Source organism: Jaculus jaculus, chromosome 4 (assembly GCF_020740685.1).
Source record: "Jaculus jaculus isolate mJacJac1 chromosome 4, mJacJac1.mat.Y.cur, whole genome shotgun sequence".
In the NCBI taxonomy this organism is placed as follows: Eukaryota; Metazoa; Chordata; class Mammalia; order Rodentia; family Dipodidae; genus Jaculus; species Jaculus jaculus.
The window spans coordinates 114,236,641-114,260,840 of record NC_059105.1 but is presented as its reverse complement, the minus strand read 5'-3'; the positions used below and the strand labels follow the sequence as shown (position 1 = coordinate 114,260,840).

At 41.3% G+C, this 24,200-nt stretch overlaps 1 protein-coding gene across 1 annotated transcript; it reads left to right on the top strand.

Annotated features, from left to right (window-relative positions):
- Positions 1-7,598: 7,598 nt before the first annotated feature.
- Pdcl3 (phosducin like 3) lies at positions 7,599-22,669 on the top strand. Its single transcript, XM_004651684.2, has 6 exons — positions 7,599-7,687; positions 10,702-10,834; positions 14,044-14,134; positions 14,445-14,588; positions 15,692-15,900; positions 20,993-22,669. Exons 1-6 carry the CDS (start codon positions 7,682-7,684, stop codon positions 21,133-21,135), a joined length of 726 nt encoding a protein of 241 aa, XP_004651741.1. The 5' UTR covers positions 7,599-7,681; the 3' UTR covers positions 21,136-22,669.
- Positions 22,670-24,200: the final 1,531 nt, after the last annotated feature.

The window sequence follows — 24,200 nt, the reverse complement described above, 5'->3', positions numbered from 1 at the left end:
TTCAGAATATTGACGAAAGCTTCTAATTTTGATGTGATTAGTTCAAGTGGAGGTTTCTTCTGCCACATAAGTAGCTAAACCCATTTCCTAACTGAATCTTCACAATGCTAGATCAAAGAATAGAGGAGCATTTAAGCAATTTTCCTGACAAAACAGCAATGTAAAGCAAAGTAATAAATTCAATTTATTGTAAACAATTGCATTAAGTATGTCTTTCCATTGATTTAAAAGCCTGTCTGAGATAGCTGAAATAGGGGAAAGAACTCAAGCTATGTTCATCTCAAACATGTAACATATGTGGCATTCAAAACACTTCAGCCATAATTAACTATTTAATCCTCAATTCTACCTCACCCGGGTAGTCTTCCTAGTCCTAGGTGCAGTGGCAATCACACATTTCACCTCTTCAAATAGCTTCTACCTTTACCTCATTAATTCACAGCGCTGTCTCCAACCACTTGCACAAACACTGTGTCAGGGGGCAAGGTCTTCTATCTAATTCAGGCTTTTGGTAGACCAGGTGTCAAATGCAGCACCACATGCCTGCCATGTACACACACATGAACACACATAAAAAAACAATAAAAATTGTCTAATTCAGAAAATGTGGTTAGTTACATTCAATTTTAACTTACATAAAATGAAATTTTCAGTTCTCCAGATATACATACTGAGCATATTTTGAGTGCTTAGTGTCTATCAGTGATGATAGTTTCAGATGTACATCACAGGTATAGAATATTTCCATCATGTAAGGAAATCATATTGGGTAGAATTGTGTAAACATATGAATATTCCAAACAAATGAGGATTTACACAGGGGACTGTTTCCAAAGCACTGGAAGAGAAGAAGGGGTAAACAAGGTGATGTGGTATTCTTGAATGACTGGAAGCCCACAGCACACCATTTTCACTGGTGCTGCTCAGCTTCCTGCTACTATGTTTATTATTATTATTATTACTACAGATTCTCTCTCTCTTGCTTCTTTCCTCCCTCCCCTTCTTTATATTTAGTTTTGCTTGTCCCACTCAGAATTTACTGTGTTCTAAATTTTGAGTCCAACTTGGCCAAAATGCCAGCCTTATGTCTTTGAACATTTTTTCCTACTCTACAATGAAGAGCCAAATGCCACTTTTGGTCTTTGTGGGCTAAATGTGTTTAAGCCCTGTTTTCCTCTGCCTTATCTGCCCCCCAATTGGACAAGCTGATTAGATTAGAACCCTAAAGTGCTTCTTCCTCTTATGATAGCAGGAGCCTCGATCCCCCTGACAGGAATCTTGGCACACCTGTCGCAGGTTCTCATTGCTGGTAGAAAACACCCCACTAGAGGCAGCTTATCTGGGTTTATTTCAGGCTTACAATTGCAAAGAAAAGTTTCATCATGGCAGAGGAAGATAGTTCACGTTGTCACACATCCACAGCAGAGAGAAAATAGCAAGCAGGAACTAGCTCTGAACAAACAGTAGGCTAGATTCAGTCACCTCAAGGTACACCCCTAAAGGCACACCTCCTCTAGCAGGGCTCCACCTCCAAAAGGCTCCATCAGTTGAGGACTAAGGAAGCAGCTTAAACAAACACTTGAGGCTATGGGGGACATTTACATCCAAACCAGTACAATACTCCTCACTGTCACCACCCTCAAAATCTCATCAGTCTCCTATTCAGAGGAGCCACTTTTTCAGACCAGCTGAGGAAGACTGTCCTGTGTTCCTCATAAACCCTCATGATGTGAATAAATCCTAACTTGTGGGTATAACCACACCAATTTCTACATCTGCACCAAATTTTACAAGGGGGTTTATCTCCCTCACAGACATGTTCAGAAGCAAACCTAGCTAGATAATCAATTCCTCACAGGAATGCTCACAGTATAGGTAACTAGGTAACCTTTTACTGGCATACCCCCAAAGCTAGTTTCTAAGACCCTTTGAGTTGACAATCAATGCAAACCACCACAATAAATAATATTTTATTTTATTTATTTGCAAATCATGTATTTGATAAGGAATAAAAACTCTTATAATTCAGAAATATAAAGACAATACATTTTTTTGTTTTCAGGTAGTATTTTCTTCTAGCCAAGGCTGAACTGGAATTCACTATGTACTCTCAGGCTGGCTTGGAACTCACAGTGATCTTCCTATCTCTGCCTCCCAAGTGCTAGACAACACAATTTTTCTAAACCATCTTCAAAGTAACTTTGGTATACACCAAGATTTTAAATCACTCCTTATGAAAATAGAAAGGTTTTTTTTGTTTTTGTTTTTTTTTTAAATCAAAAGAAGTGTGCTTGTTCCTTTTCCTTGAAAAATAGTTGATTTTCAATAGCTAGTTAGCCTTCTTGGAAAAATAGCTCTACTGTGATCATGGGTGCCCCAAACTTTCCCCTGATGTTTCTTTCACAGTGTTTGCTTCTCTGTGTTCAGTAGTCCTCAGGGTTCCAAAATTCCTAAACGTTTTCACTCTGGACATCATCTCAGCATCTAATCATCATCTACAGTCACCTTTAATGCTCTAGCTGCTAAGCAAACAGCATGCAACAGTCTGTAACAATACACGAGCATGCTTCCTTGCATTCACTTTCTTTACTTGAGATAGAGATAGAGATAGAGATAGAGATAGAGATAGAGAGAGAGAGAGAGAGAGGGGGGGGGGAGAAAGAGAGCATGAGTGTGTGTGATGTATACAGGTGGATGTGAGGTGGCCAGAGAGGAATGCTGGTGCACTGCTCCATCACTCTTTTACCCATTCTTATTTCAGCCAGAGACTTTTAACCCTGAGATTGTCATTTTTTTCTACAAGCCCCTGCAATTCTTGGGTCTCTCCTCCCCTATGAGACTGGGGCTACACATGTGTGTACCCATACCCAGCTATTTATGAGGTGCTGGGCATTAAAGTCAATGGTCACTCAGTTCTCCTCAGGTCCTTCTGCTTGCACAGAAAGTGCTCTTCACCATTATGACATCTCTCCAGCCCTCATTTGACTTTTTTAATTTAATTTTGGTTTTTGGAGGTAGGGTCTCACTGTAGCCCAGGCTGACCTGGAATTCACTATGTAGTCTCAGGCTGGCCTCAAACTCATGGCAATCCTCCTACCCCTGCCTCATGAGTACTGGGATTAAAGGTGTGAGCCACCACGCCCAGCTCACTTTACTTCTTAAAAGATAAATAAACCAGGAAAGGAGACAGTGAGAAGAAGGAAAGGATGAGTATAGTTTTTCACTGACTCAGAAACAACTCATAAATCTTGGGAAGATGGCTGCCTAAAGAGCAATTGTGTTTGGAAGATTCTAGTTGATTTGGCAGCAAGCCATAGTGTCCCACATTTAAGGATAGCTCATTTAAGGAGCATACATTTTAATTGCTCTTTTAACCACTCAACTGAATCTTTAAACATGGGCTTTCTGTCTTGGAAAGAACTGACATGTTGAGTCCAGTGTGTTATGTGATATGCTCATCCGCTTTTCACAGAAGGAGAAGGAGCCACGGCTAACAGAATAATCTCTGTACTCAGAATCCCATATGGTAGAAATTCAGTGACCAGTCTTCATTGTCAGCAGCAGCTTTTCAACCAGTTTGTGCAAGGGGCATAAATACCAGGTATATTGCTTAGAAAATTGCTAATGTAAGCAAATGCTAATATCCTATGTAGGCACATATCACAGGAAAAGTTCCCATCATATTTTATTCTTAGTCATATTTCTGCTGATGCTTGAGCTAAATGAGAGATGTTTCCTTTTGCCTGCCTGTTAATAAGTCCATACTCGGGGTTTAACTTCAGAACTTGGATCCCTCTCTGTTTTCTCAAACCCATTCATAAGGGAAAAGGGCACTGATTGGACGGCAGGTCAATGCCAAGTCTTCTTGTCATTGCCATCTCTGTTGTTAACAAATGCATTAAAAAAAAAAAAAAACAAGAGAACTTGACCTTATTGTAGATACTTCCAGAAATGAGAAGACAGAAGCAAAATCTGGGGGAAGCCATCCCAAACCTTTGCACAAAAGAATGAAAATGTTAATTTGTGTTATAAGTTCACAGGTAGTGAAGAGCTTGCTGTTAAGAAAGCTGAACTGGAAGTATATGTGCTATCTATCACACAGGTATGGGGTAGGTAACTGTGGCAGTCATGCTTATTGATGGCCACCATACGGCAAAAGTGACTGGTGGGGGTATTATAGCTGACCTCTCACACAGGAGGTGATAAGAATGAGCAGGGCCAGAGAAAATAATATAATAAAATAAGAATGTAACCTTTGGGATTGTAGCCATTGAGTGAGGTATGTGAGTAGTTCTCATAGAAATAGGGATTAAGATGCAGAAAACAGGATAGTCTATGGGATCTTACAAACATTAGAGAGCTAATAAAAATACATTTTTTCTGGGCATTGGGATGTATGTGGAATTTGTCAACTTTTACAAATTGATAATTATTTTTAGTCTAAATGAACATCCATTTTCATGGCTAATTGTATATAAATTTTTAATATAATTTTGTATTTTCTTCTGCAATGATAATGTACATTAACTCCTACAAAATTGTATTGGCTCTTAAACATTTTTACAAATTCATAATTATTTTAGTCTAAATGAATATCCATTTTCATGGCTAATTTTGTATAATTTTGTATTTTCTTCTTAAAATGGAGTGCACCCATTCTCTCTCTCTCTCTTTCTTCCTCTTTCTCTATCAAATAAATCAATAAATAATATTAAAAACGAAAAATAGTTATTACCTCGTGTTTTTTTTCTCATACTTTTAGTTCATTGTGCTCTAATATACACGGTGAAATAGGTATTCAGTTTTGTCTAGTTTCAGATAACTGTCTAATTTTACTAACATCCTTCATTGAAAGCTTCCCTCTCTGCTAAGCAACTGGCATTCTGCAATCAGCACATAGCAATGTTTCTATGTACTTGGCTTCATTTTTGGACTTGTTCTGACCTTGCTATGCTGCATCTGATCCCATTGTCTATTCACAACCCATCCCACACCATTATATGACTGCTAGGGCCAGATTCTCCTTTCTCATGCTACTCGCTATAGTTCTTTTATCATACACATGCGAGAATGTACCTGCCAAACCTCAAAGATTTTTTTGTTGTGTTTTAATTTTTGTTGGTGTTTCTATTTTATTGCCTTCCAAAAAGACCAACTACAACCAAAGCAAGTGAATATAACCTCATGATTTTATTATCTTCATAGCAAAAATCATCTTAGATTACTTGACCCTTTCTCATCCCTCCCAGATCAAAATGCTTGCATCTTTTAAAAAAACTTTTATTTATTTATTTATTTTGAGGTAGCATCTCACTCTAGCCCAGGCTAACTTGGAATTCACTCTGTAGTTCCTGGCTGGCATGGAACTCACAGTGACCCTCTTACATCTGCTCAGCATTAAAGGTGTGCACCACCAGGCTCAAAATGCTTGCATCCCTTAATAGCCAGCATCCCCTTATGTCTGTGATTGGTCACAACACACTCAAGATTCAGCACAATCTTCTTGGTAGTTTTAGCCTTTTTCTGAAATATGGGCTTTGTCTGCCCACCATAGCCACTCTGCTTCCTATCATAATGTTGCTTTCCCTTCACATACAGAAAATCATTTCCCTTTTTGTACCGGGTCACTTTGTGGAGCTGGTGTTTGCCACAGAAAGTCTGGTGAGTTTTAAGAATGCTTACCATGTTTGCTAGAGTGCTATCAACACAGAAAGAAACTGTGTGTGTGTGTGTGTGTGTGTGTGTGTGTGTGTGTGTTTTGAGACAAGATGTTACACTGGAGTCCATAATATCCTGAAGCTCATTGCAGAGTTCTCAGGGTTTTTAAGTTAAGGGATCAATGGATCAGTTTATTTCTAACATGTTTTCAATGAAACAATTTGTCCCTAGATACCTATACTAAGACATAATAAAACCAAAAGTCAAAACATCAACTTAGCAGGACATTGTTCTGATAGATGTATGCAGTAAAAAGGAACTGAAACCACTAAGTTGATCAGGGATGTTTAATTGATTGTTTAATTGATCCTACTGGGGGTCAGGAAGGGCATTTATCCAATCCATTGTTGTGCAAGAAGGAGAGGGAAGAATAAGGTCAGGCATTCCCAAACTAGTCTCACTAATATTTTATTGCTAGATAAATTAAAAGGTCATGCAATTTCCATGGAGGAGTCAGGTCAAATGTAGGGATCCCTATGGATTATTGAACCTAACCTCCTTGTTCTCAAGCAATCAGTTGCTCCCCAGTCTACATCAGTGACTGTATTCACTAGCATCCCCCAGGATATAAGCAACTATCAATTTCAGGCTCCCACGTCCAGGGATTTTTTTCTGGAAATAATGTCCCAAGATAGCTGCAAGTTTTTTTTTTTTTTTTTGTTTATATTCAGGGGCTGAGTCTTTGGATCAGGATGTTCTCAAACCAGAAGTGATCCTCCTGCCTCATCATCTGGAGCACTGAAATTAACAGGCCTGAGCCAGCTAGCTGCACCCAGCTAGCTGCAGTTTTTGAAGACTCATGTTGTGGAACTTTTCTGAAAAGATAACTCCAATGCCAGCATGAGTGAAAGTAGAGGAGTTTATTTCCCAGGGAATGAAGTTGGGATCACTCCCCAAAGTAACTTTGTTGTTAAGCTGAGACGTGACAGCTTGTGCAATCTGTATGATTCAAAACAATTTTTCAAAACATACCTATGAATCAATATGCATATGGATCATATAGTCGGGTCGCCCTAACCATAGCTGTTTTACTGTAAACTGTCCCTCTTATGGTCCCTCGGGGGTCCCCCCCCCCAGACAGTTCTGTCTCTGGGATTCCTTCAGTTGCTGAGAGATAAGTTCAGCTCCTCAGCAGTTAACTCTTACAGTGACAGTGTATCTATTAGTCCAGCTTTTAGCTTCTTTCCCACTATGTTGAGCTTACTCCTTGCCCACAGGTGTTCTCTATTACCTGTGTTTACTTCCTTGCCAGGAGACAGCAAGATGGCCCAGATGTGTAGGATGTTCTAATACCAAGGAGGGAAATTGCTCTCAACTCCAATCAAGATCCAATCAGGCCCTGCATTTTACCTACTGTTAGAGGTTAAGTACCTGCATGTCCAGGAGCCTAGTGCTTAACCGGATGAAATGTTTGTCTTTTTTTATTTTTCGTGAGAGGAGGTTGGGAGGATGGAACCCAAGAACTCAGCAGGCTAGGCAAGCTTTCCACCACTGAGCTACACTCTCAGCCCGTTTGTCTTGATCAAGCTCTACCCGCAGGGGATCTGAATAAGTAACCCTCGTGTATAATTTGCCTTATGCACGCTGGTGGTGGTTGAATTCCAGATGAACACGCACCACTTTTTACTGTAGCACCGGATCACTGAAAGGCATTTCTAGTCGTGACTGATTAGTAAGAGGCCGGCCCTCTTCCCGGGTTTGGGTGGTGGGCCAAGCCCCACTCACTCCGCGGCGGGAGACCGGCCCTAACAAGGCCCGGAATTAGCCCACAGCCCAGCCCAAGGGGAGCTGTGCTGCGCACGCGCGCAGGCCTCTGGAGGCGAGGGCGCAGGCGCAGAGCCTCGCTTCCTCCCTGGCTCCGCCCTGCTCGCTCCCGGGGGCGGAGCTAACCGCGCTGGGCCGCACCTGCGCAGAGGGGCGCTGAGGGCCAGGAGCCGGGGTGGGCCTAGCGACCCGCGACGAGATGCAGGTGAGTGGCGGAGTCGGAGCCCTTTAGGTCCGGGTCATTCTTTCTCGAGGGCTCGCGCGGGCCGGGGCCGCCGGGCGTGGGAGCGCTGCGGGTTCTGGGGAGGGCGGGGGTGGGGAGGCGGGCGAGCGAAGACCGGCGCAGGCGCAGTGCGCCGCAGGCGTGTCACGGGCCCTTTTTGTGCATTTAAGGAACCCGAGGCTTGGAAAAGTGAAGGGTGCCTCCACGTGGCTTACGTGCCAGTTTTCGTGTTCCTGTGGGCACTTGGAGCTGAGCTCAGGGCTGGGGTTCCGGTTGGGCCGTCTTCTGTGTGCTTCCTTGCTTCCAGAGCTGAGCCCCAGAGTCCCCATACTAGTGTGATAACTTCGAACATGAATAAAATTCGAACCCCTTAGGTTTTCGTTTGCTTGCTTTGAAACATGAATTTTGGGGTTCCTCGCCAATCACCAGTATACATCAACGCAGTAATAAGTTGAGGGTCCCCCGGGTTCTTGTTTTGTTGTGAATTTAAAGAATTAAAATCCATAGACCAGAGGGTAAGGTTTAGAGAGACTTTATTAGGTTAAGGGACAGAGAGCTCGTGAGTCCATATGGTGGTAGGGTACCCCATCAAAGCCCACGAAGGACATGGAGGGTTAGGAGAGATGAACAGCCTTAAAGAGGCATGGCCACCTGGTAAGCATCTATTTATAATCTTAATGTGGTGGGCTCTACCTTCAGGTTCAGGTGAGTCTGAGAGAGCTGATTGCTGTGGACTTAGGGGCTGGCTCAGGAAGAGGCCAGCCATGATGCCAAGTTTGGGGTCTGAGCTTAACCAAACACAATGCTGTGATCAGACTTAAACTTTAAATCTAGGACAGGGGAACTCCTTCCCAGGGAGGGGCTCAGGTTGTTTATGAAGCTCAGGAGATCCTTCTCTGATCTAGTAAAGTGAAAGTTGCTTTTTACTTTTGGGGCCTAGTCACCCTAAACCGACTCACTTTGCAGCTGGAATTTGCTAATGGCATTTGACACAAATCCAAATAAAGTGATAAGAAAAGTTCATAGAAATGTCCTATGTGAGTAGAAATCCTTGTCTACCTCATTTTGTTACTGTCTAACCACTTAACTCTCCCAGATCTCACTCTGGTCAAGAATTCTGAATAGTCTCTACTGGATGGTAGATGACGAACCCATATGGTGTGATCTTGGAAGATAGGAGCAGTGGTTGGAGAAGATACTCACCTTACAAACACAGCAAACCTGCCACAGCCAGATGCTCCTAAATTGTGATGAGGATGTTCCAGGGGCTGTTTGGCCTCATATACACTTTCTGTTCTTCAGGTTCCTGCTTAAAAAGGTCACTCTTGAAGGAGAGCTCTCTCTGACCAACCTGTTGAAAGAAAACTTTATTTTTCTTGTGCTACATCTCAGCAAGATTGTACGCAGAGGTGGAGCTGGAGTTTAGTTTTCCATTTGTCCTTTCCACAGTGCTCTATGACAAAGTTCATATTCTGCACCAAGTTCTGAGCTCCACTTGCAAGAGTCCCACCAAACCATCTCAACCTGAATAAACCAGCCAGCTGGATCTGAGACCCCCCACTTTTTTTTTTTTTTTTTTTGAGGTAGGCTCTCACTCTAGCCCAGGTTTACCAGGAATTCACTATGTAGTCTCAGGGTGGCCTTGAACCTATGGCAATCCTCCTACTTCTGCCACCCAAGTGCTGGGATTAAAGGTGTGTGCCACCTGGATCTTGTGTGTGTGTGTGTGTGTGTGTGTGCGCGCGCGCGTGTGTGTGTGTGTGAGAGAGAGAGAGAGAGAGAGCACGCGCATGCGCGTGCGAATGAATTGGCATGCTAGGGCTTCCAGCCACTGCAGTTGAACTCAAGAGAGAGAATTGCTGTGCTAGGGCCTCCAGCCATTACAATTGAACTCCAGATGTGTGCGCCATCTTGTGAGCATGTGTGACCTTGCACACTTGTGTTACTTTGTGCGTCTAGCTTATGTAGGACCTGGAGAGTCAAACATGGGTCCTTAGGCTTTGCAGGCAAGCATCTTAACCACTAAGCCATCTTTCCAGCCCCTGAGACCCCGCTTTGACCAGCATATCCAGCATGACCAGATGTTTAGCATGGCAACGTCTTTCTGAATTTCATGTCTCAGCTGTAGATGTGAGGGCTGAGTGGAGTAAAGGGTTAGATGAGCACTCAACACTTTGTGTTTAATAAACATTATTATGTGATCCCATGGGTCTTGGCTCTTCCTCTCAGATTTGTCCATTATGGAATCCTGTGACCCTAGCCTCAGTATTCCTTCTCCTTGTCTAAGTCTGTTGCAGTACCTTAAAGCTTTGAGGTGCTCAAAATATCACAATCTTTGCTTCTGGCCCTTTGGTGTATGCTAATTCCCCTTCCTGGAAAGTTTTTATGTTCTTACCTCTGGCTGTTCCCATCCTCCAGTGATAATTAAATGTTCTCTCTAGAGAAATCTATCTACACTATAGAATATGGGTCCCTCACTACTCTAGATCAGCAGCCTGTTTGTCATTGCACTTGCTATAATTTGTATCCATATTGATAATGCAGTTTGTATACGTGCTTGTTTCTTGTCTGGCTCTTTGTCTTGACTGTAACATAGGTGACTCCTGCATTCATGCTGCCTTTTGTATATTTCCTAATTATTATCTAGTTAAGTGATGTTACATCACTGAGACCTCAGGCAGGTCACCATCACCTTCCTCTGTTTCAGAATGAGGGGAATTTTCAGAGGCATCCTGCAGCACCACAGTCCTTGCCTGTCACATGAGCACATGACTTTCTTGTTGTGACTCACTTTTGATAATATCACAGAAATTTGTTCAGTGTTTAATAAAGTTGTTCATCGTGAACAAAAATATTGAAAGAAGACAGGTCAGAGTCCTGCTTTTAGCATTAGTGCTTCTTTTATATCTTGATTAGTACCCCAAGATTCACTGCTTGGGAAGAACAGAGCAAATCTGGACTTTGTGCTCACCATGTCTTTGTCCTTTCTGTTTCAGGACCCCAATGCAGACACTGAGTGGAATGACATCTTACGCAAGAAGGGCATCCTGCCCCCAAAAGAGAACCTGAAAGAACTAGAAAAGAAAGAATTGGAAGATGAGGAGCAGCTCATTCTTCAGCAGTCAGTGGGTGAGTTTGCTCATTTTCTTCATTTGTTGTTTTTTTAATTTTTTTGTTTATTTTTATTTATTTATTTGAGAATAACAGACAGAGAAAAAGAGGCAGATAGAGAGAGAATGGGTGCATCAGGCCTCCAGCCACTGCAAATGAATTCCAGATGCCTGCGCCCCCTTGTGCATTTGGCTAACATGGGTCCTGGGTAATCAAGCCTCGAACCACTGTGCTTAGGCTTCACAGGCAAGTGCTTAACCTCTAAGCCATCTCTCCATCCCTGTACTGTGTTTTTAAGCAACCGAGCCTCCAACTGCTGTAGGAGAAGGGTCTTTTGAGCAAGAGCCAGGAGGCACAGCTGGAGTGCTGCCATTGTGCTGTAAGTGATGGCTAGACATGCACGTCACGGGGCACATGCAGCTATCACCATGCTGGGCCACAGAATTAGCAGGACTTCAGAGGTACCTTGTATCCTTGTCTGTTTCACATGAGCATGTGACTTTCTGGTCTGATTCAATTTGGATGATGTAGTAGAAATGTGTTCAAAGCTTTTAGTGTTTGTGTTCTCCTGAGATTGTACTTGTTTTATTAGTCTCTGTGGTTTGGCTAAGAATACTGACATAGAAGGAGTTGGGGAAGTGCCTTAGCTGGTAAGAGCACATGCTATGCAAGCATGAGGACCTGACAAGCCCTGAAACTGAGTGAGGTTGACTCCCTAGCAACTACATAAACTAGGTGTGATCACACATGTCCTGTAACCCCAGTCCAATAGGGAGCAGAGAGACGGAGAATCTCTGGGGCTTACTGGTCAGCCAGTCTGACTGAAATACAACAGCTTCATGTTCAGTGAGAGACTCCCTCCTGAAGAAACAAAAAGATTGATAGAGGACACCCGATGTTCTCATTTAGCCTCTATGCAGGACTCGCTGCTGCTCACACATGTGCATACACATGCCAGGAAAGAAAAAGAAAAAGAGGGCTGTAGAGACGGCTTAGCAGTTAATGTGCTTGCCTGCGAAGCCTAAAGACCCATGTTGGACTCTCCAGGTCCCACATTAGCCAAACGCACAAAATTGCACATGTGCACAAGGTGGCACATGTGTTTGAAGTTTGATTGCAGTGGCTGGAGGCCCGTGCATGCCACTTCTTCTCTTTCTCCCATTAAAAAAAAAAAAAAATAGAATGTTGATATAGAATAATTTTAGAAAGTGTAAGCTGTAGTATGAGGAGTTTTAAGAGAGGCTTTCTCAAAAGAGGCCTTAGCACCAGCATCGGAGTCCCTCAGTGTTTGTACAGACATGCCTGGTGGGCCCTGCTGAGTCAAGCTGTGTGTGGTGTCAAGGAGTTTGCAATAAACAAGAGCCTTTGAGGATTTCTGTTATTTGCCTCACTTTGGGAAATGTTGATCATAGAAACTAGTATTTTGGTCCCTTGTTTACAGATGAAAGCTAGTTTAGAGGAGGGCTTGTTAGAAAGTGTCTGGTGAATTTTTGGTGAGTGATTTCTGTTTGCCAGGTGGTGTTCTGTGAAGTGGGGATTTAGTAGTGCACAGGCCAGACAAAGTTCTCTGCCTTTGTGGGGTTTATTTTTACAGTAAGTGAAACAAGACCGGGACTGAGGCTGGGAAGGTGTGGAAGGTGGTAGTGGCTGTTCTAGATAAGACTCAGACAGCCTTGCTGAGAACATGACGTTTGGGTAGACCTGAAAAAGGTCAGGTGAGTTACTTCAGCAAGTGCTGATATTACTGGCATCTTGGAGAATTCCATGAAGAGGCCAGTGTTACTGAGAGCAGCAGAGAGTTCACAAAGGCCACCATGGGCCAAATCACTTAGGACTTGAACCTTCCAGTAAATGGCTTGGCTTTTATGACTAGTGAGGTGGGACTGGAGGCTGGAACAGAATGACATATTCTGATTTTGACAACAGTGTTCTTTTGCTGCCTTACTAAACATGGACTTTAGTGGCAAGGTAGGAAGAAGAAAGATCAGTCTGATACTATCTAAATAATTCAAGCAAGAGAGGCTTAGATTGGTGAGGTGGTGGTGGTGGGAATGAAGTGGTCAGAGATGGATGGGCTTTGATGGAAGGCCAACAGTACTTGCTGATGGATCCCAGGAGTGTGTGATAGACAAGGAGCACCAGCTTGAGCCATGTGAAGGATAGAGGTGCCACTGCACTGAAGTGAGGGAAGCATGGAGGCAGATAAGAACTGCTTGGAGCATGTTAACTTTGAGATTTTCATTAGATAGAGATATTAAGCAGGGATCTGGATCGTATTTCTCCAGCTAGAGAAGCCTGGGCTAGAGACATAACTTTGGGAGTTGTCAGCATATCCATAGTATTCAGAGAAATGAGATCAGCTGTAATCACCAAGAGAATTGTAGATTAAGAAGAAAAGTCAAAAACTAAGTTCTGGGGAATTTTAATCACCGTAGAGTTCAAGGGACAGCACAGGACAGTTTTCAAAAAAGAGGCATTTACAGCTTGAGTTAGGTGTTGCCCATCACCCAGTGGACCCTGATAGAGGTAAGAGGGGAGGAGCAGCCGGGCATAGTGGTGCACACCTTTAATCCCAGCACTTGGGAGGCAGAGGTAGGACAATTGCCATGAGTTCGAGGCCTCCATGAAACTACATAGTGAATTCCAGGTCAGCCTGGGCTAGAGCAAAACCCTACCTCGAAAAACCAAAAGAAAAAAAAAAAAGGGAGGAGCACAGCCTGACCTGATGTCCAGACAGAAGAGTATTGGTGTCAGTAACTGTAAATGTAAGGTACATAGCTATAAGAACCAGAAGTGTGTGTTAATCACCCTCAATTTCAGAAATACCTGCTTGGGGAAGACTGTGTCCTCCTCATTGTCTGCATGAATGATATATGATATAAGAAGTTTAGAACACCCAGCCTGTAGGCCTATGAACTTGAAGATCAGAACAGATGACTTCAGGCAAATACACTTCTTATTTCATAAATATGGAAGCTTCTCATTCTTACCCTATTTGCTGAGAGGCAATAAGATAATCAAGCCAGTAAATATCAGTGGTAGGTCTATCTTTTTAAAGCAGCCTCAACTTCTTATTTGCTAGTGAAATACTTTAAATTTTTGTTTGCATGGGTAGGGGTCATGAGAAGTTGGGCGCACAAATTTAGGAGAAAAAAGTGAAGACAAAATGCTAAAATACTTGTTCATTTAAAATTTTTTTTTGCCTTTCCCATTGTAACTAAATTTAGTAAAAACATACGAAGATATGACTTTGGAAGAGCTGGAGGATAATGAAGATGAATTCAATGAAGAGGATGAACGGGCTATTGAAATGTACAGGTTTGTGCCCCCGTAGGGACTGTTTAATGTTTTCCCTGATAATAAAATGTGTTTATTGAAATTGCAAATCTTTGCCATTTTTTTTTTTGTCATGAGACAAATAAGCTTAAGTTATGACAAGGATTTCCTTCTGAAAGGTTCATTGCACATGTATGTATGTGTAAATGTATTTAAAGTATGTGCAGATGTGTGCATTGTGTGTATTGAAGGTGTATGTGTGCACATGTGTATTTGGATGTGTATGCATGTGCATTTACATGTTTGCATGTGTGTATGCACACATATTTAAGGTGTCTCTCTTATTTTATAGGCAGCAAAGACTGGCTGAGTTGAAAGCAATTCAACAGAAGAATAAATTTGGAGAGGTTTTGGAGATCTCAGGAAAGGATTATGTTCAAGAAGTTACCAAAGCTGGGAAGGACTTGTGGGTAGTCTTGCATCTTTACAAACAAGGGTGAGCTGAGCTGATGTTCAAAAATTGTTCCAAAAATGTTGATTTGAATTTCTGTCTTTAATGTTGATTAGGCCTAACCTATAGTAGAGGTTTTTTTCTTTCCCACTAATGTTCTATGATGTTGTTGCTGACTTGTATAAATCTTAGTGTTTAGTTTTCATCTTTAGACCTTTAAATTAATATTTGTGAATAATACACCCCTTATTAATGCATGAAATAATGAATGAAGAAGTCTTTTTTATTTCAATTTTTCTTCTTTTTTTAAATTTATTTTTGAGAAAGAGAATGTGTCAGGACCTTCAGCCAGTGCAAATGAACTCCAGAGGTGTGTGCCCCTGTGTGCATGTGCAACATTTCATGCTTGCATCACTGTGTGTCTGGCTTACATGGGATCTGGAGATTTGCACATGAGTTCTTAGGCTTCGCAGACAAGCACCTTAACTGCTAAGCTATCTTTCTAGCCCAGAAGTCTTTTCTTAAAGAAGAATTCTGCCCACTTTAATAGGACATGTCAATAGTCCTAGTGCTTGAGAGGCTTTGGAGGCTTTGAGGCAAGAGATCATGAGTTCTAGACTAGTGGTCTTGTCTCAGAACAAATAAGATAAAAATCCTAAGTTGCTTATCCCTACAGGGGAACTGGCATTTGAGAATTCCATGTAATTAATCACAAGTGGAGAGGCTGACCTTAAGATAGCTGTGCTTGTCATGGCTTCCAGTGTTTCTTGCTGCCCAGTCTTGTTCTTAAACTCTACACAGTGTGTGTTTAGGAATTGTTTTAGGACAAGAAGTGTTTTATGAGCTACTGCATGCATTCTACATCTTCAACATTTTCTCAGTCTTACAAAAAAAGACCTAACAGTTGTCTTTTACATCGAAGTTGTCATTTTAGAATTGTTATTACAGTGGACTTGAGGGTTTGAATTGTCCACTTGGTCAGAACACATTAGAACAGTTTTGTTTTTGCTTTTAGCAATATAAATTTATCTTGCTGGTAGCAAACCACTTGTGAAGCCCTGTGAAGTTTTGTATAGGGTAGAAGGGCAGTTGGACTTTGTTCTAGTTGCACACAGATCACAGTAGCTTTTGTTTTCTCTGTGTTACAGGATTCCTCTCTGTGCCTTGATAAACCAACACTTCAGTGGACTTGCCAGGAAATTTCCTGATGTGAAGTTTATTAAAGCCATTTCAACCACCTGCATACCCAATTATCCTGATAGGAATCTGCCTACAGTGTTCGTTTACCGGGATGGTGATATCAAGGCTCAGTTCATTGGTCCTCTGGTGTTTGGTGGCATGAACCTGACTAGAGATGGTGAGATGCTCTTGGGGACCTTAGGGCGTGAGAGCAGCAGGGGGGGAGTGCCAGTTTTCTACAGAGGCGGCATGGTTTGTCTGACTCCCTCTGCCTCTGTAGATGGTTCTTAAGTGGGAAGCAGGCGCACACTGAGTCTCTCCTCCCAGAGTCACCAGGAGCAGTGACGGTTGGGCTCCAGCAATTCTCAGAGGAAGACATAGTGGACTTACACACATTTAAAAAAAAATTTTATTATTTACTTGAGAGAGGGAGGGAGGGAGACAGAGAGAGAGAGAGAGAGAGGAAGGGAGGGAGAGAGGGGGGGAGAGAGGGAGAGAAATGGGTAGATAGAGAGGGAGAGAGAAAATAGGTGTGCCAGGGTCTCCAGCCACTGTAAACATGCATGTGTCCCCTTGTGCATCTGGCTTATGTGGGTCCTGGGGAATTGAATCCTTTGGCTTTGTAGTCAAGTGCCTTCTAAGCCATCTCTCTAGCCCTTATATAAATTTTTAAAATTTATTTTTTTTTCTTTTTACTTTTTGAGAGACAGAGAGAAAGAGAGAGAGAGAGAGAAAGGGAGAGGGAGAGTGCGCGTACGCATGGGCATGCCTTTCAGACACTGTGAACACACTCCAGACGCTTGCGCCTCCTTGTGGGCATGTATGGCATTGCATGCTTGCATCATGCCCTTTGGCTATATATGGGATCTGGAGGATTCGAACTGGAGTTCTTAGGTTTCACAGGCAAGCTCCTTAACCACTAAACCCTCTCTCCAGCATGACTTACATAACTGTTGCCTCTGTGGTTGAATATTTTAAGTTGTAGCTTAAGATCACAGTGTTTGATTTTAATTTAATTTACTATGTTAGTGACAGTTGCATGCATATGTGTGTGTGTGTGTGTTTGATTTGTATTTCATCATAGAAATATTTTTAGTTGAATCTCATTTGCTTTTAAATTGAAATTTTATTTAATTCTATCTCTTAAGTATGGAAGGACTTTTTAAAAATTCCTTTGTACATGTTATCCATAGAGGTATCAAAATATATATCAATATGTCAAAGAGAATTTGAGGCTAGAGACATTTTCTCAAGTAAAAGTCTTTGTCTCTTTACTCAGATATACTGATCTTCGAAAATTATTTTTTATACATGCCTTTATCACTAAAATATTCAACTAGGAAAAGTAAACAGACATACACATATGGGATTCATCAGTTATATTTCAGTCTTCGAAAGCATTCAGTATTCTAAATTAATATATACCTGATTTTTATCTTTTAATATTATTCTGTGAGAGGATAGGTACATGTATTAGTCCATTTTTTGTTGCTGTAACAAAATAACCTGAAGGTTGAGTATTCTACAGAGGAAATAGATTTATTTTGTCTTCTAATTCTGGAGGCTAGAAAGTTTCAGAGCATAACACTAACATCTTCTTGGCTTCTGGTGAAAGCTTCATGCTGTGCCATATCAATGCAGAGAAGCAGGGGGAAGAAGGCATATGTACAAGAGAGACTGAAGGGAGGTGCTAGGCCTACTCTATAACAGCCCATTCTCATGAGACCTGATCTAGTCTCATGAGAAAGACACTACCACGTAAAGGCCTAATCACCTCTTAAAAAGCCCAACTATTAGGTTGGAGAGGTGGCTTAGTGGTTAAAGCAGTTGTCTGCAAAGCCAAAGAACCCAGGTTCACTTCCCCAGTATCCATGTAAACCAGCTGCACAAGGTGGTGCATGCATCTGGGGTTTGCAATGGCTAGAGACCCTGGTGCACCCATTCTCTCTCTGCCTCTTTCTGTCTCAAAAAAAAAAAGAAAAAAGAAAAAAAAAACCCGACTCTTCTATATGTGCACCAAAATTTTAGTATGAGTTTTAATTGGGAAAACCCACATCTTAACCATAACTCTGTATAATTGTAGCTCCAGTCTTCATTTCCAGAAAAGTTACTATTTGAGGATTAGTAAACATATTTGTATTTATTATTATGCATATATGTTTATATGTAATGATTATATATAAAAGAACAATAATATTAAATACATATATATGTTTATGTAAATATAAATATATTATTTTATTTATTTATTTACTTTTTATTAGTTTTCTATTCTGCAAGTACAGGCAGTTTGGTACCATTATTAGGCTCATCCATGACCTACTCCCTCCCCATTGGCCCCTCCTTGTTGAGGTATATGGGTTGTGCATTGTGGAGTTAGCCCACAGTTATTGGTAAGATAAATATCTCTGTATATCATGACCCAACATGTGGCTCTGACATTCTTTCCACCCCCTCTTCCTCAAAATTTCCCTGAGCCATGTTGGGTTCATTTTTGGTCTGCTTCAGTGATGAGGTGTTGGGGGCCTCTGGGGCTCTGGCTCTCTGATTTGGTAGGCATTGAATTTTCTCTGTGTTGGTCTCCTTCCCCCTTGTGCTGGTATCCGGTTCATCAGGAAAATAGCACCCTTGCTTGTTTCGCCAATTTTCCTTATTGTCAGGGCCCTTTTGAGGTATGATGTAAATATATTCTTGAGTCAAGAATTAGAAATCTTGATCCAGACATGGTGACACATGTCTTTAATCCTAGCACTCGGGAGGCAGAGATAGTAGGATCATCATGAATTTGAGACCACTATGAGACTATATAGTGAATTCAAAGTAAGCCTGGACTAGAGTGAGATCCCCACCTCAAAAAAAAAAAAAAAAAAAAAAAAGACATTTTGTGGGATTTTTGATCTAGGGTCTCACTCTAGCCTAGGCTGATCTGGAATTTACTATGTAGTATCAGAATAGCCTTGAATTCATGGTGATCCTCCTACTTCTGCCTCCTGAGTTTTTTTTTTTTTTTTTTAAATTAGTTTTACTAGAGAGAGCCGACTAGGGCCTCTTGCCACTGCAAATGAACTCCAGATGCACTTTGCACATCTGGCTTCATGTGGATATTGGGGAATTGAACCTGGGCTGGTAGACTTTGTAGGCAAGTGCCTTTAACTTCTGAACCATCTCCCCAGCTGCCCCTAAGTGTTTTGATTAAAGGCATGCACAATCACACCTGGCTGAGAAATCTTGTTTTTAAAATGAAATTTGTTGAATTTTCACAACATTTAGTCAAGATACATAGAGCTAAAAATAGGCAATAATCATCTTAGTGGGACACTCTGCTGTTAGCATTATTGAAATGTGATTGACAAAAATAAGTGCTTAAGGTTTATAACATGATTTGCTGTAGCACTACAGTGTAAAGTGATCATCACAGTCATTTGAGCTAATTACACATCATCACCTCACTTAGTTACTTTTTCTTTCATGCTTTTGGTGAGAATACTTGATATCTGCACTATAAGCAGATTTTACACATACATTATTAACTGTGGTTACTGTGCTCCACATTAGATCTCCAGAGCCTCTTCATTTTGTGATGAAAGCTCTTACCATGTGACCAGCATCTTCTCATTTATCCCCAGTCCTTGGTAACCACCACCATTCTAATTCTGTTTCATGGAGCACTTTAAATTAATATAACTAAAGTAAATTGGCGGTCAGATTTTAATGGAATTAATTATGCAATTAAGAAATTTGATTTTAAGCTGGGCGTGGTGGTGCACACCTTTAATCCCAGCACTCAGGAGGCAGAGGTAGGAGGATTGCCATAAGTTCAAGGCCACCCTGAGATGACAGAGTTAATTCCAGGTCAGCCTGGACCAGAGCGAGACCCTACTTCGAAAAACCAAAAAAAATAAATAAATAAAAAAGAAATTTGATTTTAGCAGGGTGTGGTGGCCCACACCTTTAATCCCAGCACTTGGGTGGCAGAGGTAGGAGGATCACTGTGAATTCAAGGCCACCCTGAGACTACATAGTGAATTCCAGGTCAGCCTGAGCTAGAGTGAGACCTTACCTCAAAAAAACAAAATAAATAAATAAATTCCTTTTTGATTAAAGGTCCATCCACTTGTTTATGGGGTTTCCCACTTTGGAATTTCACTTATGTGAGAGTGGAACATAGAAACTGATTCTTTACTTTTTGGTGTTCAGTTTTAATTTTTATTCTTCTATTACTTGGAACAAATGTCATCAGTTCTAGGTCATCATATATGTATGTATCCTTTGACTTTAAGGGATGAGATAGCAGACATAAAGCCAAACAATTTCCTTTTATTATCTAAAATTAGATAATCATGATTAGATTGCCAGCAGACCTGTGGAAATTATTTCCCTAAATGGTTTATGCTTATTTCTTATCTGGGAAAGAAATTGTGTGAGTGGGGAAGCAATGGCAGTCAGAGGATGTGGTTATTCTTTTATCTTATTGTGATTCCCACATAAAATAATTTTCACATAATATCTCATTGGCTTGATTATCTTAAAGGCATTTGAAATTATTCTGTATTTTCTTTCCTAAAGGTATTTTCTATTTTCTAATTTTCCTCCTTTCTTTGTGGTACTTCAAAATTACAGCATGAAGGATGGAGAGATTGCTCAGTGGTTAGGGCACTTGCCTGCAAAGCCCAAGAAAGAACTTGAGTTTGATTCCCCAGTACCCACGTAAAAAGACAGATGGACAAGGTGGCCCATGCATCTGGAGTTTGTTTGCAGTGGCAGGAGCCTCTGGCACTCCCACTTTCTATTTGCCTTTCTCTATTTCCTTTTCATAAATAAAATATTTTTTAAAATATGGGATCTGGAGAGATGGCTTAATGGTTAAGACGTCTGCCTACAAAGCCAAAGGACCCTGGTTCAATTCCCCAGGACCCACATAAGCCAGATACTCAAGGGGGCACATGTGTCTGGAGTTCGTTTGCAGTGGCTGGAGACCCTAGTGTGCTCGCTCTTTCTTTCTTTCTTTTCTTTCTTTCTGTCTTTTCTTTCTTTCTGTCTTTCTGTCTTTCTGTCTTCCTGTCTTTCTTTTGCTCTCGCTCTCACTCTCGCTCTCTTGAGTATCTTTCTCAAATGAATAAATAACAAAAGAAAAAATATGGCAATAAAATTTTCATCAAATCTTGATGAACATGTTTGTCTCCTCAGGAAAATGAAAAAAAAATGTAGCTTGATGGCTTCGGGTGATGGGACTGGTGCTTTATCTGATTCGCTCTTTCTTTGTTATGTAGAGTTGGAGTGGAAGCTCTCTGAGACTGGAGCAATCAAGACAGACCTGGAGGAGAACCCCAAGAAACCGATTGAAGACGTATTGCTGTCCTCAATACAGGGCTCTGCGCCCCTGAGGAGGGACAGCGATTCCGAGGACGACTGAGGCCACAGTCTCTGAAACTTTCTTACCTTTCCTCTTGTGACAAATTGTTTGGATTTTCTTTTCTTTTTTTTTAAGAAAAAAAGCAAGAACAAGGTCTTTTTTTTTTTTAAACCCTTTTATAGTTATATCTCAAATTTCATACATTTTGGAAATAATCATTGTCGGGAATACTACAAAATTCCTTGAAATTCTCTTTTTTTAAATTAACATTTCTTTAGGAAGAAATTAAATCAGTCATTATTATGTCAAATATCTATGTTTTCCCATTTATATTTAAGTAAACAGTGAAAGTATTTACTATTTTTTGAGCTACAACTATATTGAGGGAATATAGAACTTTAAAAAATATGTGAATAAATTATGCAATGAAAAATTATGAACCAAGTTTTATAATTGCACTATTTTATAAAAATCTGGCAAAAAATGATCTATTCAAAAACATATAGAAATGATCTCTAGGGAAAAAAGTATCCTATTAAGAAGACTGGACAATGAATTTTTTTGTCCATTTGTTGAGGTCAGGCCTCACTCTAGAGCCAGGCCTAACTCACTCTGTAATCCCAGGTCAGCCTCAAACTCCTGCTACCTCTATGTCCTGAGTGCCCAGGATTAAAGGTGTATGCCAGCGAGACGATAATACGCCAATGTTTTAAAGATGCTGTTTTTCTATCAAGGTAGTAAACAGTTTCAATTTACTGCCATATTTCTTTGGTTAAATGTTTTTCTAGTTAAAATTATGTTTCTCTTAGACTATTAAGATGTCAGCTATTCTTTTTTAAAATTGTATTTCTTTGTAAGGAGAGGGGAGAGGAGATGGGCATACCATGTCCTCTTAACCAGTGCAAGCAAACTCCAGATACATGTGCCACTTTTTGAATCTGGGTTTACATGGGTACAGGAAAATTGAACCCAGGTATCAGGCTTTGCAAGGAAGCACCTTTAATTGCTGAGCCATCTCTCCAGCCAGAATATCAGTTATGTATAGAATAATCAGATTATCAGTTATTCTTGATGATTGTAGAAGGCCACCTGAAACTTGCTTTTGAAATAAGATTTAAGCACATACACAGATAAACTGTCCATACAAAAGGATCAGGACACTTTGTGAGGCAAAATCCTGGTAGCACTTACGACTACTTGTCAAGTTGATACTGACAAACAAAAAAAACAGAGTACATATTCCATAACATTGTATTGAATGATGTAGAACTTCTAGTTTGAGTTCTAAGAACCAGAGAGTACACAGGGTTCTTTCAGATTGTACCCCAAAACTTTTATTTTGCACTAATTCACAGAATACAAAGAGCCAAACCCATGTTAGGTGTCAAGAGTGTCTGTTTTCTAACACAGAGCCAGTGCTGCTGATAGAAACACTCTGCCCTGGCTCATCTTGAAGGGCGTTCATGAAAATTCATTTGTAAGGTTGAGACACTTGTTGAATTTTGTCCTGTTCTGTGTGGTTTTGCAGCGCTGCTGCCTTAGAATTTCTGTTGGTAACTGATAGTATAATGAATACAGGGTAAGAACAAAGCTGGGAAGTTTGATGTGCTTGCTTCAGATCCTGAATTCATGCGCTAAAAGGAAAGGAATTTGCAGTTCCCTCCATGATGGAGAGCTTCAGACATGGTTCTACTCTTGGGCACAAGCAGGATCTAACCATCAGGTTCACTGTGCCACTTTGATATGTGAACATGGCCCTGAAATTGTGCCTTCATGCCAATAAGGCCTTTGTTGACCGACACAATCGATGGCGATTGGAGCACAACCAAAGCTCAGGTGCCAGTGCCTTGACTAATGGGCCCACACAGATCTGGCACCCAGGCAGCTGTTGGAAATGTGGTTAGAGAAAGAATGGGATCTTTGTCCTAAAATAGCCATTGTGACTTGAAACCTGCCCTGCTCAGCTTAGCTATTGCTGGAGACGTCATGTGTTTCCCACTGGCTTCCCGTTTCTTCTGTTGCACAGGAGATGTGACAGAGCTGGCAGAACGTTATTCTCGAGCACTGAGTTGATTTTTTTAACTCCACGGTGGAGGCATATAGTGACAAGTGACACAGGCAAGGTTACCTGTAAGCTGTCTTGGGAGGTTATGGAGAAGGGCATTAGGCACAAGCGCTAGGTAGCCCTTTCTTCTGACTGGTGAGAAATGGGTCCAGAAAATTGGGAGGAAAAGAGATGGGGAGATGTGAAGTAGCTAAGACTACATGACCAGTGCCATTGATGCAGACTTCCGTGGTTTGTGGGGAGAAGGGTGTCGATTGGCTAAGAAGTTGCAGGTCAGTAGAACCGCTCAGGACTTCATGGAGTTTGTCCTGTAAACAAAGGAGGTAGGGAAGGGCTATTTAGAAGGCTATCTTTTTTCACCAGTGTCTAAATCTTGTCACTCCCTCCAGTTTTAAATTAAACTTTCTTATCTAATGATCCCAGATTTTGACAGAGTGCTTTTCTAGTGTGGCCAGCTGTGCTACCTACTATGTGAACATGCTCCCATGAAACCAGACTTCCTCATGAATGCAGCCTTTGTCAACAGGTGACTTGACACATTCTGAACATTATTTTCACCCATCATGTCATAGGCCAGGCTTTCCAGTCTGCTTCCCCACTCTGCACCACCTCCTTGGGCCATCCTATTGAAAAGACCATGGTGGTCAGGGATTCTAGGGAGGAAAGAAGAGTTGACTATTGAAACTATTTTGACTGGTCAGTGTGATGATGGTTTGAATCAGATGTTTCCCAGAAACTCGTGTCCTGAATGCTTGGTTCCAGCTAATGGCAATTTCGGAGGTGTTATGAGCAAGGTGTCCCTTGACAGAGCTTGGCTCACTTTGCTGCTTTCCACTTGCTGTGTGGGTATTGCTTTCACTGGCTCACAGTTAAGAGACTTTGGACTTTTGAACACTATTGGGATTGATAAAAAACAAAAAACAATGGGGACTTTTATAGTTGGACTGAATGCATTTTTTACATCTTGAGATACTGTGTGTCTACAGGGAATGGGCAGAATATGGTGGTTTGAATCAGACTTCACATGTTTTAAATGGCCCCCATCTAAAGGTGATTTGGT